The sequence below is a fragment of the Saccoglossus kowalevskii genome, chromosome 7 (assembly GCF_978046115.1).
Source record: "Saccoglossus kowalevskii chromosome 7, keSacKowa6.1, whole genome shotgun sequence".
Classification (NCBI taxonomy): domain Eukaryota; kingdom Metazoa; phylum Hemichordata; class Enteropneusta; family Harrimaniidae; genus Saccoglossus; species Saccoglossus kowalevskii.
Genome location: NC_140647.1, coordinates 31982960 through 31997334, shown reverse-complemented (window position 1 = coordinate 31997334; position 14375 = coordinate 31982960). Strand labels below are relative to the sequence as shown.

At 35.3% G+C, this 14375-nt stretch overlaps 1 protein-coding gene across 1 annotated transcript in view; it reads right to left on the bottom strand.

Annotated features, from left to right (window-relative positions):
* LOC102810151 (polyphosphatidylinositol phosphatase SYNJ1-like) overlaps nucleotides 1-14375 on the bottom strand; it is a 32131-nt gene that overhangs the window by 5007 nt on the left and 12749 nt on the right. Inside the window, exons 7-21 of the mRNA XM_085501468.1 lie at nucleotides 13845-14017; nucleotides 13216-13297; nucleotides 9389-9541; nucleotides 8788-8953; nucleotides 6441-6629; nucleotides 5546-5648; nucleotides 5087-5227; nucleotides 3783-3975; nucleotides 2944-3102; nucleotides 2675-2825; nucleotides 2302-2386; nucleotides 1691-1906; nucleotides 1416-1494; nucleotides 1135-1303; nucleotides 259-611 (exon numbers count right to left, since the gene is read on the bottom strand). Coding sequence (XP_085357594.1) covers nucleotides 259-611; nucleotides 1135-1303; nucleotides 1416-1494; nucleotides 1691-1906; nucleotides 2302-2386; nucleotides 2675-2825; nucleotides 2944-3102; nucleotides 3783-3975; nucleotides 5087-5227; nucleotides 5546-5648; nucleotides 6441-6629; nucleotides 8788-8953; nucleotides 9389-9541; nucleotides 13216-13297; nucleotides 13845-14017 — 2412 coding nt within the window. The remainder of the gene's footprint in view (nucleotides 1-258; nucleotides 612-1134; nucleotides 1304-1415; nucleotides 1495-1690; nucleotides 1907-2301; nucleotides 2387-2674; nucleotides 2826-2943; nucleotides 3103-3782; nucleotides 3976-5086; nucleotides 5228-5545; nucleotides 5649-6440; nucleotides 6630-8787; nucleotides 8954-9388; nucleotides 9542-13215; nucleotides 13298-13844; nucleotides 14018-14375) is intronic.

Sequence of the window (14375 nt, the reverse complement as noted above, 5' to 3'; positions counted from 1 at the left end):
ACAGAGAACAGATTGTAAAGTCCATTCTGATTGGCTAACACCATCAAATTCTTATATTTCGAACCAATAGTATATAGTATAATAGTAAATTATAATGAATGTGTAAAGTTTGGTTTGATCCAGTCCTGGAATGGAATGCCGTATAGATCATGAAATGAATGATGTGCGTGTGTATCCTATACTATAGGTTGAACATTCAGGCATGTCCAAGCAGACACACGAATGAAGTGAAATGAGGGCAAGCAATTACATACTTACTCTATAAACAGCAGCTTTAGGTTTAGTGTTAGGAACAGCGGGAGCTGTATTTGTGGCAGTGACGGCTGGTTTCTGTGCTGTCATCATAGGCGCACCAATCGGCCTAGGGGGACCACCACCAGGGATTTTACTTGGAGGTGGAGGTCTCTGTGGTGGCGGCGGTCTACTCGGTGGTACCTTCTTTTCTGCAGGTCTGGATTCAGGTGTGGGTGATGACGTCAAGAAATGTGGTGTTGATGGTCGCGAGTTTGTTGGTGTCACTACTTCAGGTGCCAATGGCTGGGGTAGCAACTGTGGTGAAGATGCTACCTCCCCATCCTCAAGTTCATCATCAATATCTTCTATTTCTTCATCTGAAATCAACAGCTCTGGTAAATTAATTTCTTGAGAAGTGTTACGGATATGATTAAAAATGAAACCTGAAGCATTGTCATTCACCAAGGTTCAAATGTGCTTTTTTTTTATGATCATATTGGACTACTTTCACATTTTAATGCTGAACTTTTGTATTCCACTATTTTCATGTTTGCACTATTTTCATGTTTGCACTAATTTTATTTTCCAACACTTTTGTTTTTTTACTATTTTCATTTTTACACTAATTTCATGTTTGCACTACTTTTAAGATCCACTATTTCCATATTTGGACTAGTTTCATATTTCATTAACTTTCACCATCAGATTAATCTCTACATTTACATAATCCAAAATGTTAACTTTGACATATTTTCCCATGCCAACATAGATAAGGTGATTCTATTGCAGTTAGTTATATTCAAAGATGTCTGGGAAACCACACTGTTGTACATAAGTACTGATAATACAGACACTGGACCTGAAATATACAATTTCTCAATATATTTAATTACAACTTACCTTCTATATCAAAGCTCATTGATGGTATATCAAAACTTTCACCGAGTAAATCATTGGCAGTTGGATTGTACAGCCTTTCAGTGTTACTACTACAAAGCGTCAGTTCATTTTCTAATATTTCCAACCAATTCTCGCTAAGTAGTTTGACAGATAGAGTATTACCATTTGCCTATATACGTACAAGATATAACATGAAATCTGATTGGTTAACCAGAATATGGCAATATAAGTTTAAATTACGTGAGAAAAGAAATGAATAAGATCTATGATGTCATATTTACCTCCATGTTGTCAAATTTCAGTGCAGACAGGGCATCCCTGCCATTTTGAAATGTTAACAGCATGTTATTATTGACAAACCTAGAATTAAGAAATAGAAAATATATATGTATATACTATATTTTAACTGCAAATTATTCTCTGCCACAGCAGATGTTGCCATGGCAATACTCTAGTACTACTACTCACAAATTCAATAATACACCATATCATCTATTTGTGGTACTGACTCCTCCAGTTGTTTGGCGCCCTCTTTGGTTTTTATTTCAAAACTTACCTCACTAATATGATTACTCCAACTTTCTCAAGAGTACTCAAAACTATATCCACCATCTCATCACTAAACTCCTCTTCTCCTACTGATGATGTTGCCATGGAAACCACAACTGTTGCATCCGGTGGACCCTGACGATGAATGACATCTTCGTAAACTTGTTGTCTGCTCTCTTCGTCGACGTGCTGGATTTCCACTTCAAGAATTCCAATCACGGGTCTGTTTGAAAATGTACAAATTGTACTTAATTATCCACAGTGGCTTTAAACCTTTTCACCACCAGTTCCTTCTTTTCATCATAAATTCACAAAAAAGTCCTGTTTCTAGTCTTCCTTCAGAAGATTGGGACAAAAATAGTCAAGTAAACACTGAAAATTTACTAAAATTTTGTCTGATGGTTCCAAAATTAGGGTGCAATTCTAGAAATATTGAAGAATATAAAGAAAAAAAAGTGCAGAAAAATTTAGGCGAGACAGTCTAGTGATGAAAAGGTCACAGTCACATTGTGATTTCATTTGTTTACATTTCTGCCAACTGGCATGAGAATACAATAACAAATGTCGCTATATCGCTGATCAGTAAGAACTATTACGACAAAATGGTGAAAAACTGACCTGTGATCGGATGTTTTAAGTTCTGCTCTGCCGTAGTGTAAGATTCTGCCAGGATCCCAATCATCGTCTTCATCATTCTCAGTTGCTATGGAAACAAATTATAACATGCCATTTTTAAAATCTGGGTTTTAAAAAGCACTCTAAACATTTTGCTAGGTACTGATCTAAAAATAGCAGTTTGTGACTATTTGACAAAATAAATATGGTGATGGAGTTTCATGTTACCTACAACTTCATGATTGTACATACTATGGTACTAAACTAAAGCCAGCATTGACATTGACAAATCATTTTTAATTTGAAACCAAACAGACATTGTAGAACTGATTGTCAATTCCAATCCCTTATAGGTCAAATAAAAGTAGTATCTCACGTGGTTTCCTTCTCCTACTCCTCCGCCACAACACCCGATCAGTCCAAGCAGGCGTTCGCATTTTCTCACTCGTGTCATAGTCATCGGAAAATAAATCATATTTATAAGTTGGAGCAAATTTGATATCACCCTCACTGAAACCATTAAATACCTACAAAATAATGGAGCAGTCCATATATAAATTGTAGTGATATGATCAGTGATTGGTTAGCAAATGTCACATGATAATATTTTTCCCACTGGATTCTAATTTTGAAATTCAAATTTACCTGTCCATCTTTCCGTTGTTGGATGAGTTGGTCATAATGCTTTAAAGCGTTCCAATTCTTATCTGCTACAAGTTGTTTTACTTCATCATTCGGTAAGTCAATTCTGTAATTAAAATCTCCACACCAGAATATGTAGTCATGCGAGTAAAGAAACCGTCCCTGCATTGAAAGAGAAACAAAACATCTCAACAAATGTATTGTCATAGAAACCATACAGTAGAATTTTCAACACTTCAGCAAAGTAAAAGTCTACTTCTGTTATTGCTCAGAAAAAAAAAAGCTGCATAATTTAGTTTTTTTTCAAAAACAAACAAAATGTTGCACCAAAGTTCCATCAGCAAACAGGGATTTGAACCACTGTGGCAATGAAAAATTGACATGTTAATTTGCATAACATTTGCATATTATTTGCATAATTATTCTAAACAAAATGTTGCACCAAAGTTTAATCAGCAAACAGAGATTTGAACTACTGTGGCAATAACAAATTTACATGTTAATTTGCATAACATTTGCATATTATTTGCATAATTATTCTAAACAGAATGTTGCACTAAAGTTTCATCAGCAAACAGATTTGAACCACTGTGGCAATGAAAAATAGACATGTTAATTTGCATAACATTTGCATAATTTTTCTAAACAAAATGTTGCACCATAGTTCCATCTGCAAACAGAGATTTGAACCACTGTAGCAATAAAAAATAGACATGTTAATTTGCATAACATTTGCATATTATTTGCATAATTATTCTAAACAGAATTTGTAATGATTTAATCAAAATACACCCACACAACTCCTATTACATCAACAGTGATACAAGAAGCAAGATACATGCCATTGGAAAGAGTATTTTCTTGGAAATTTCTTGGTAATCTTCATTTCGTTCCTTGACCTGTGATTGACCCGCTGCTAAATGCGCACAGATAAAACACATAGACGTACTGTGGAATATCATGCGAATTGCAACACCACCTTTATTTCCGGCAGTGCCTTTTAAGCCAGTTTTGACCATGTCAATTGCCACGTCCCTATATAAAGAGAGAAATGGTTGTAAAATGGAGGTGAAGAGTATGAGACACCATTTTGAAGTATGTAAGACTTAAAGTTGAGATAACAAGCCATGCATGGCATAGTCCCTGTTAGTTATCAAATTTAAGATATAGTAATATATACCGTAGTAATATAGTTGGAACATGTCAGTGACATGGATCCAGAAACTGATGCTTGATTTTGATTTTTCAACATTAAAATGACAGACATTCAGTCATCTTGTAACTGATCATTAAACAATTACATTGAGAGATATTGCTCTGGAACAGCATTAATTAAAACAAAATGTCCACTGATCGACCATTTTGAATTGGATAGTCAAAACAATACATCTGTATATCAATGACATGATGTATAATGAATACACAAAATTTGAACATTCATTATCTGATCTGAAAAACAAAAAGAAATGCATCAGGGACCCATAATGTCTAATGTATGTACCAAGTTTGAACAAAATCCATCCATAAAAGACTGAGATTCGGTTCTGGAATGCCAGAAATGCTTGATTTTTTGATAATTTTTTAGCACAATAATGGCCACCATGTGGCAATTTTGAATCAGATCAACTAACCAATTCATTTGTATATCCATGACATGATGTATAATGAGAATATATAAAATTTGAACATAATCAAAGCATGTCACAACAGCTTTTAATTAAAACAAAATAGCCACCAGTTAGCCATTTTGAATCCGATTTGAAAAACAAAATGAAATGCATCATGGTCCCATACTATCCAATGTATGTACGAAGTTTGAACAAAATCCTTCTGTAAACATCTAAGATCTGGTTCCGGAATGCCAGAAATGCTATATTACGATGATTTTTCAGCACAAAAACAGTTATTTTGAATCAGATTATCAAACCAATACAGTTATATATCTATTCAAACTATGGCCCCCTCCCCATATGAGTGACAACTAAAGCGTTATTTAGGCAGGATTTTGTGTACTATAAAAATTCAAATTTGAAATCACACAACTTTCAAGATGATAACAAAATTATAATAAAAATCAAGTTTAAGTCCAATTTGCTGATAAAAACTAGAACGAGGCTTGGAAGCTCACAGAGCAAATGATGCATACCTTATGTATGGTGCATGACGTGGTCTTACGAATATATAAAGGCACACTCCAACCAGCTGTTCTGACGCAACTAAGATGTACTTGTTATCTCTGGACAAAGTTTTCTGTAACTCCGCTCCCCATTGTTTTTGATTTGTGGTACTGAAAGAGAAAACAGGAACATAGATATTTAAAAGCAGAACATTGCAATACGCTCACTCACTGTTTGTTTGTTTACACAAATTCAATTCATAATAAATTTAATTTACACATCATCAATTACACACTTTGTTTTTAAAATTTACTGCTACATATTTTATTTCAAGATGTCTTTTTATGCTCTATATTTTTGTGAAAAAGACATATATTTCCACTGCTCAAAAAATTCACCTTATAGAGGGCGCTATTTATTCCCTCACATAGAAAAATTTGCCGAGCATGATAGAGGGCGCTATTTTTGTCCAAAGGTCGAATATTCACCTGGCACTTATGATATTACCCGCACTGAGATCGACCATCTCTTCAAATCCAATAGCGTAGATATCAACTGGAGTACTAAAATCCGTTCTGGTGTTCACACTTTCTGAGAATTATAACGGAGAAAAAAATCATGGTATCATTACCGGTTAGCACAGTCAGCCATCTATGTTAACCATCATAAGCTCAAATGATAGAGGTGTGTCCAAAATGAGTCACATCATAATTACCATATTTGATCTATTAGAATCGCATCAACAATAAAAGCACATTATAGATGGAAAATTGCAATTGTTGTTCACTGAAATAATAACCTTTTTTGACCATTCACGTTCCTGTATCATATATATAAGTACGTGCTCTACTAATAGAGCAAATTCAATTTTTGGTTTATGTACGCGTCTTATAGAGAATGCACTGCAAATACAATATAATATAAACTTGGAAATTTGATGACTAATAACCACATTTAGAGACACTAAACTCACACAAGTCATTGCTAAGAAGTTTTCTGATTTTCGCCAACCTGTCAAATTCATGAAAAGTTATAGCTAGCAGAATTGACACTAATAACAATAATGACTCCTATATGTGAGCTAGTAACACAGCTTGTTTTATCTACTGTAGAATACTTTATTTGTACTTGGAATTAAATTTTGCTATTTTCGCTGAAAGAATGATTCAGTGAAAATAAAATCCAGCAAATATAATGTTGTTCCTATATTTTACATTCAACTTGTCAAAAATCTGTGAAAATTAATTCCACACAAAACACCCAAAAAGTCTATTCAGCGAAAATTAATTACAGCTAAAAATAAAGTATTTTACAGTATATTAGAAAGACATTTTATACTGAAATAAAAATGATGATAAAGTGAAAAAAAAAAAAAATACTCACCTGGATCTTGGGCCGCCATTATCTGAGGATTGTCCAACAACCAATCAGACATAGACTGGTGTTTGAAGGCGATACTGCGGAAATGTTTACCACCGTTGACATTCCATGTTCCTATGGCAACCCGTAATTTGGAACTGAATGTGTACTCCTCTTGTCTCATCACCATGGTTTGTAAAATACCAGGAGACGCTAAAAAATAGACAATTGATTATCATTTAAGAGTTGAAGCAAATACTTTATCTATTTACCTTTTCAGGAAAGTCATTTTTGCCATATGTAAATGAGTTATTAGACAAGCTCTATCAGTGACAGAGGGACTGTGAACAAACTAAAGTTGATTCAACTCTACTCATTATCATATAATTAGCATATTATTGCAATATAATTATCACACACTTAGCATGTGAGTGCAACTTGCCAACAGTGGATTGTGAAACGTTTACCTTGTTAGGTATCTCACAAAAAAGTCTCATCTAATTTTTAAAACTTATTTTCATTCTTTTTATATATACTTTCTATTTGGTATGACAATCTGTATAAATGTGAACAAAACACCCTACCCAACTCCAGTTGTCCAACCCCCCCCCTTTCATTTCCAAAAACAATATTTGCCTGAGGTTCAATACTTAAATTCCACACATCAATGTTTTTTCCAGAAACAGTGCACGGAAGACACAATTTGGGTATATTTATTGTTTTCTGTGCCAGTGGAAACGTGGTAAGTATGTACAAGTGTCAATATTTAACATTAATCGATTATTTGAGAAAAGACATTAAAGTAAAAACACAATTACCAAAATAATGTGAAATTATTGATATGTAAACAAACAATCGATTGTAAAGTGAAAATATACTTTAAAAAAAAAGAAAAAGATTCAACATTGAGCATAACAATTTAAAAGAAGAATTTGAAGCAGTGTACATAGACAAACTATTACCAGTGATGAATAATATCATACTGTACCTAAAACTTTGTATTTCAGTTATTGTGGGGAAAAGACCATGAAACATGTACAAGTACGTAGAACATAAAAAACAAAAACAGAAGACATCAAGCAAAACCTCAAGCATTCTTATTAGTATGGGATTATTAGTATTTGTTTAAAAACAAAAACCAATGGCAATTATTATTTTTTTTTTTCTCACATAAAAATATTCTCAAATTCCACCACTAGAGGGAGATATACAACATATGAAATCAGTTGGACATGTGATACACGCTTTGAGATGAAGCGATGAAAGCTGCAGGTCCTTGATATTCTCATGAATTCAGAATTGTAACACATCCTCACCTATCTCTTCTGAAATATATTGCCACAGCATGACAGAAATGGAAATATGAAAGTTAAAGTGAGAGTTGACAGGTGAAGAAACAGAAATCACATTCAGTGTATTCTAGAGTATAGTAAAGAACTATGTCATCATTTTAAGACTACACAGTGAGACAGGGATTACAAACACACTTTGTTTAACTCGGTGAAACTAACATAAATATACTATTACACTTCAAAAACAAGCAAACTGACAAACCAATATTCAACTACTCTAAATCTACTTGGTATTATGACATCAATTTAGAAAACCTTTCCTTGTGTTTTATTTCATGTGATGATGTAGTTATATTACGTGATAAATGTTTTTTGTTTTATCACAATTAGAAACTGTCACATGCTGAATCTACTAGACTCTTAATATCTGTTACAAACCACAACAATATTACAAATCAATTTGCAACATGCAATCTACGTTTGGATTTTTCACAGGTCTCCCTCCAACGTCACAGCTATCACGCATTTTATTTCAATTTCAAGATTGCAATGAACTTTTCTCCTAAGACAAGAGCTTACAGCAAAGCACAACAGCATGGAGTTCTTTTTATTTAAATTATGGCAATTTTCCAGGCAAGGATACAACATGTAACAGCCCAACCTAGTCAAGGAATTGACACACAGACTTCAATCGGTTGGGCCCAGAAAGAAAAGACTTCTCAGACCGGTTAATCAAATTTACAAACCTTATGCGAGTGTGGCTTTTTTTTATGTTTTGTTTTTTAATAATAAAATTGTCACTAAAATGACATTTTAAAATGAAAACCGAAAAACAAGCTGTGACATTTACATGTACTTTCTTGACTGATACATACAGTAACTGGGAACAAAAATATCTCTTCCATGCTGTGTATGTTGCTATGAGTCCCATATCAAACAAGATGTGGAGCAACGACAATCGCCGACTCAGAGAACAGCAGGTAAGCATACACCTAGTCATCGCAAGTAGATCTTGCATGTATTTTACAGTGTTATTACAGTGACTGGGCTTCATATAAACTTGCTTATTCTCTACTTACCGTGCAACTGATTCTTGGCAAGCAATGCTCGGGCTTTGTCAGCCCGTTCTCCATTAAGTGTGTTGCCTAGCACCAAAATATCAATAGCTTCTTGCTTACTACCATCAAAGAAATTATTCTGTATAGTTCGTGTGACCGATCTAGCACCGTCTCGTAGTTTACCGGCCTGCATTGAAGATACGATTACAAGTACAGTATGTTATTTGAAATCAGACTGGGTGGAGTTTCCAAACCTTCACCGTGATTCTATAATATCAATCTGTAATTTCTTCAAGTTAGAACACATATTTGTAGATTATCTGTATGAACAGAGACAGTTTGAAAAAGCCACACTCGTTATGCAGCTTGTGTTTGAATTACATGTAAAACAAAGATAAGCAACTTATAACCATGTGAGGTGACAAAAAGCAAACTCTCATGCTTAAAATAATCCTGCTCCCTGCATATCATTAGAACATAGTTATAACCAATAGTGTCTCATGGAAAATCAAAATTTCTCTTAAGCAAAATCAAAATGTATCTCAAGATTTCTCTCAGGTGTTCTAGACACCAACAGCAACAAAGCATTGAAAAGACCAAAAAACAGTGTTCTCATACTTACCGTTGTCTTCCCCTCCAGAGCACCAGTTCCTGCATAAATTCTACTGACGTGATCACCATTTAATCCCCATATAGTCTTGTAAAACTCAAAAAATCTTGATTTGACGAGTGGCTTGTCCATCAGACCCATGCACTCCAACTGTTTAGGAAGCATCTAGTGCATAGAAAAAATCGTAAATTCTCTTAAATCATCTTGAACATGACTTGGATGTCACATTGTTGTCTTTAGCAGATTTGCATAATTTCTACAAAGCTCAAATGGAACGACGTTGTGTGTGTGAAATTCTCACTAAACCTACCGATGCTAGATCATATCAACTGTCTAACATCCCCCCAAAAATAACAAATTTTTATTTTAATAATTGGCACTCTTAGAACATTTTTTTTTTACTACTGTACTTATCCGGGTAAGAGCCCATGCCTGGACAAACGCCCACCCCCCCCACTTCTGACACAATAAAGAAGTTGAGGTCATATCCGGGCACACGCCCAGGGGGTCTTTTTCTACACCAAAAAAAAAAACTATTTTCTATTCGTTGACTGTGGTTGTATTAACAGTTGACTTTCTTGAAGTCTGTCGTGATACTTTTTAATTGCGTAAAACAAGGGGTGAACGCAAAATAGCTGTGACAGCTTTCTGCCTTCAGGGCAGCGCGTTCACCGCTGATTTTTTTCAGAATCATAACAGTCAGCAAGTCTATAAAAATAAATATTAAAGCAGAAACGGTAGTTCTCTTTTTGAAATAAGTCTTGGCCCTAAAAGGGGCCGGCCGTCTGGTGTGTGCTTGCTTAGAAACGATTCAAACAAATCGTATAAGGAGAGCCGCTAAGCAAGTGTCGCACTCGTTCGGCTTTAGCGTCGTCGACAATGAAAACAAAGTTGCAATATTGTAGCAACCCGTACCTGGGAGAATGGTTGAAATCACGTTATTCTGGCTTTATAAATATTTTGTAGCAGCTTGCGAATCCATAACTGGGGCCAGCAATTTTGTAATGTCACGCCGAAGACTGCCAACTTTTACCATCTTTTATCACCGCTATTACATTTCTGTCATGAAAACTATTCTTCTGTCGTTGGATAAAAAAAAAACTTCCTATTTCAAGTCCACCGCGATATCCATATAGTGAGACATTCCAACCGCCGGAACTTGCTGAATGATAACTTTCACCGTGATTAATAAGCGTCGAATCTGATAAGAAAGCAATGTCACGATTTGACCTTTATGATGTCATTCTTAGCCAATCAGTAAAGCAGATGCATAAAGGTCAAAGATCGATTGCTAGACTGTAAACAAAAGCATCGTGTGCCATCGCAGCAGAGCGACCCCATTTTCTTGTCTCTTTATTATGATTAGACATGAATGAAAAGTGCCAAGCTGACAGACTGCGAAATCCGTGGATTAAAAGTGCTAAGTCCAAATTGTGTGGGACGATATCGACGAACTTCAGGAATAAGTTGTAGGGATTTTGTTCGACGGCTGCAGTGACACCGACTTTGACTTTGAAGGTTTTGAGCTTGACAAAGATGGCAATGAACGTACAAATAAAGATCTGAGAAGTTTTTTTCAAACAGCTATGAATTTTTATAATTTTACTGTGTAAATTTGTAAATTATTATTGATCTTGCATGACGGTTGATTCATAATTTGTCAAGACCGGAAATCATTTTACGCAGTTTAACACCTGACATTTTAATTCATTTTGAGTTCACGCGTATTGGGCGTGTTTGTCGGCGGGAAAATCCTAATTCAAATGATTCTTCACTGTCGATTTTTATTATTGGCGATCCGTTCCGCTAGGATTGCCCTTATAATCATTTTTGTCGTTTTGTGTGTGTGTGTGTGTGTGTGTGTGTGTCTGTGTGTGTACATTTCCAGTGTTCACTATTATTTCTTCTGTGATTTTTTTGGCTTGGCCGATTTCGTTCAAACTTGGCAGGTAGGTCACACCTTAACCCTAGTTATAAGGAAAAATCTGAAAAATTTTTTTGGCCAACCGTTGCCATTGCAACAGCCAAAAAACTGATTTTTGGATAGCTTCGCGCCAAATGTATCTCCTCCTACAAATTTGGGATAAAACACTTCAGACATAGCTCATTCTACTCAGCTTGAGTGTGGGCACAAAGTTACCATTTGAATTTTTGATATCTGTTTTCATTACTGAGAAATTTGACCCTAAAGTTGGGGTAACTTTTCACCAGCAACGGCTTTTAACTCCTCTGTGATTGTTTCGGCTCGGCCGGTTTTGTTCATACTTCACAGGTAGGTCGTGCCGTCACTAATTGGAAAACAATCCTGGCCCACCATTGCCATTGCAACATCCAAAAACTGATTTTGAATACTTTCGCCCCAAATGTATTACCTCCTACCAGTTTTATCGGTGTCGCTGGGTGTATATGATAAAGGGAAGTTGTGCAACCAAATTTGCCGAGTTCGCAGTTTTTCGCCATTTTTCAGCATTTTTGTAATAAAGACATTATTCTCCATCAATAATCCGCCCAAAACAGGAACATTTCTACTAATTCTTGTGTTTTTTCGACGTTTTTCGAAAAACCTGCGATTAGGCTGTGAAAGTAGAACATTCCGGAGGGGGCGAAATGGAAGAGCCATATTTAACGCGTAAAAATAGAACGCGTATTTTGACCTCTATGCGGTCGTCGCCAAAGAGCCCCGCGTCCATCGCCTGGCAATGCTCTTCCGTTTCACCAGTTGCGTTTTTTTGGCTAAAATTTGGGCAGTACTGTCAGTCATGAAAATTGATGAATAAATTAATACACATAAAATATGAATTACGGGCTAATTCAATGGTCACCGAACACTCCACTGTGGCAAGATGGTAGAGTACTGTATATTTGACCCAGATTTGACAAGCGTGGTACAGTTTTTTGCGCGTGTCCGTAATAACGCGCACAAAGGATTGTGGGACAGAGTCCTTTATTTGCTGGCATTCTTGACTTTTGACTGCAGTTCTTTTTTATATTTTAGAGTAAATGCTTTTGATATGCTCTTAGGTTTCTTAATATCCGTCTGAAATTCTGGACTGTGGTCATATTTTTCGATTAGGAGTCGTATATTTAAATAACTCACCGTGACTAATGTTTTGCATTATGAAGTATATTTTTATGAAGGTCAACACACTGTACTTTAGGTAAATATTTACCATCTCGTTATTTCATTATTTCGCTTTCCAGCATTTACAGGAAACGCTTCATTCTAGAAAATGCTATCGCAAAACGGTTGGAAATAATAAATGTAACAGCAGAATACGTCCTATCACAGTCACTGGACTAGGAGAGTGATTGTTGTCCTAGTAATAAACTAAGTGACTTCCAAAAACTGAATGATGTTTGCGAACTTCGTATTAGTTATAAACCGACGTTAGCTTCACGTTTACGTCACACCATGGAAACAGCCAAAAACATGGTGCTTGTTTTTGAGCGGAGCGGATCGCCAACCAGCCTACCGGCTTGTTTCTGGTTTATTTGTCACATTATAAGCAATACATTATTTTTGTTTTACTTTTAGTGTTGCATATTGTTCATTTATTTCCGTTGCATGTTTTCATTTGCCGTTCAATTCCCTGCCGCAGTTCGATCTGCGTGTTGTCAATTTTCGCGAATTTTCGTTTTATTGCCGGGGATCTCCTGGCAAACGCCCACCCCTTCTTTTTGGCAATTTTCCATGTTCAAGACCCTGGGCTTATACCCGGATAAATACGGTACTGCAAATTGAGCAAGGTGTTATGGTATGTTGCGTTAAAAGGCATACCCTCAATACTACACAACAATAGGGTGGTTCAACCAAACATGTGATTAGAGAAGGGCAATACCTCCAATCCAATGAAAGCTTGTACAGCATTAGTTCTATCAAGGCAGTCGAGACAGTTGGTTCTGACAGTACCGCTCTGCTGCCTGAAAATAGAAATATATATTTTTGAAACGATTTGATGTAGAGAAAACTTACAATGACTTCAAATATTCTGTCGCAACTGTGAATATTTATCTCCACAAATCTGTAGTTGGGTTTGTCTCTCAGGCTTTAATTGTTAGTGTTAAATATAATAAAATTAAAATTTTAAATTTTTTTTTAATTTTTTTTTTTATAAGAGATAAAATAGAATTCCAACCCAAATTGTTGAGTGTGTACAACTGTTTTTTAATTTATAGAATATAGTATTATTATTAGAAGTATATAGAATTGAATAACTTTTCAGAGTACATCACTTTCACATCTTTACTTCAAAACACACTTCTATCTTTCTTACAAAATAACAGCAGCTCTCCTTGTAAAAAATATGTGACCCCCCCCCCCCCCCCCCCGCAATATATCCATGTCCATGGTGGCTGTGTCAAGCTTTAATTTTTATGAAAAGTCATGTAATTTAGTCCCATTTCTAAATCACTGTCAAATATGAAGAACATCCTATCGATAACAAGTTAAAGACACGTAAAAACTTACCTCAAGACGTTATCACCCTCGGCATAAAAAAATTCAAATCTATTGTTGTGCTGTTCAAGCTTTGGCTTTAAGACCTTGCGTAAGTTTTCTGGACGTCCACCTCTACATATTTGGTGATAGTCGAATACTACGTGTGGGATATCTTGTCTGAACGCGGAAGCCTTGTGGTGATTCTACAAATGGTGAAATTATTAGAAATCAAAATATACAAATAGTTGTCAACTTTGACCTTTTTATTGCCATTTTTAACATTCACCAGTCAACTCTGACCTTTTCACCACCACTACCTCTAGAAAAAAAAACGTCATGGTAAAATGAAAATACAGACATAAAAAAAAACATGTTTTAATATGCTTGCAGCCGAGCATTCTAATAATATATTCTTTGCTGGGTCTTTTTGTAGACATTTATTCACAATCAGAAGATGAAATTACCGGTAAATACTGTAAAATACTTTATTTTCACTTTGAATTTATTTTCACTATTTTTGCTGAAATGATTAAGTGAAAATAAAATCTAGTGAATATACGG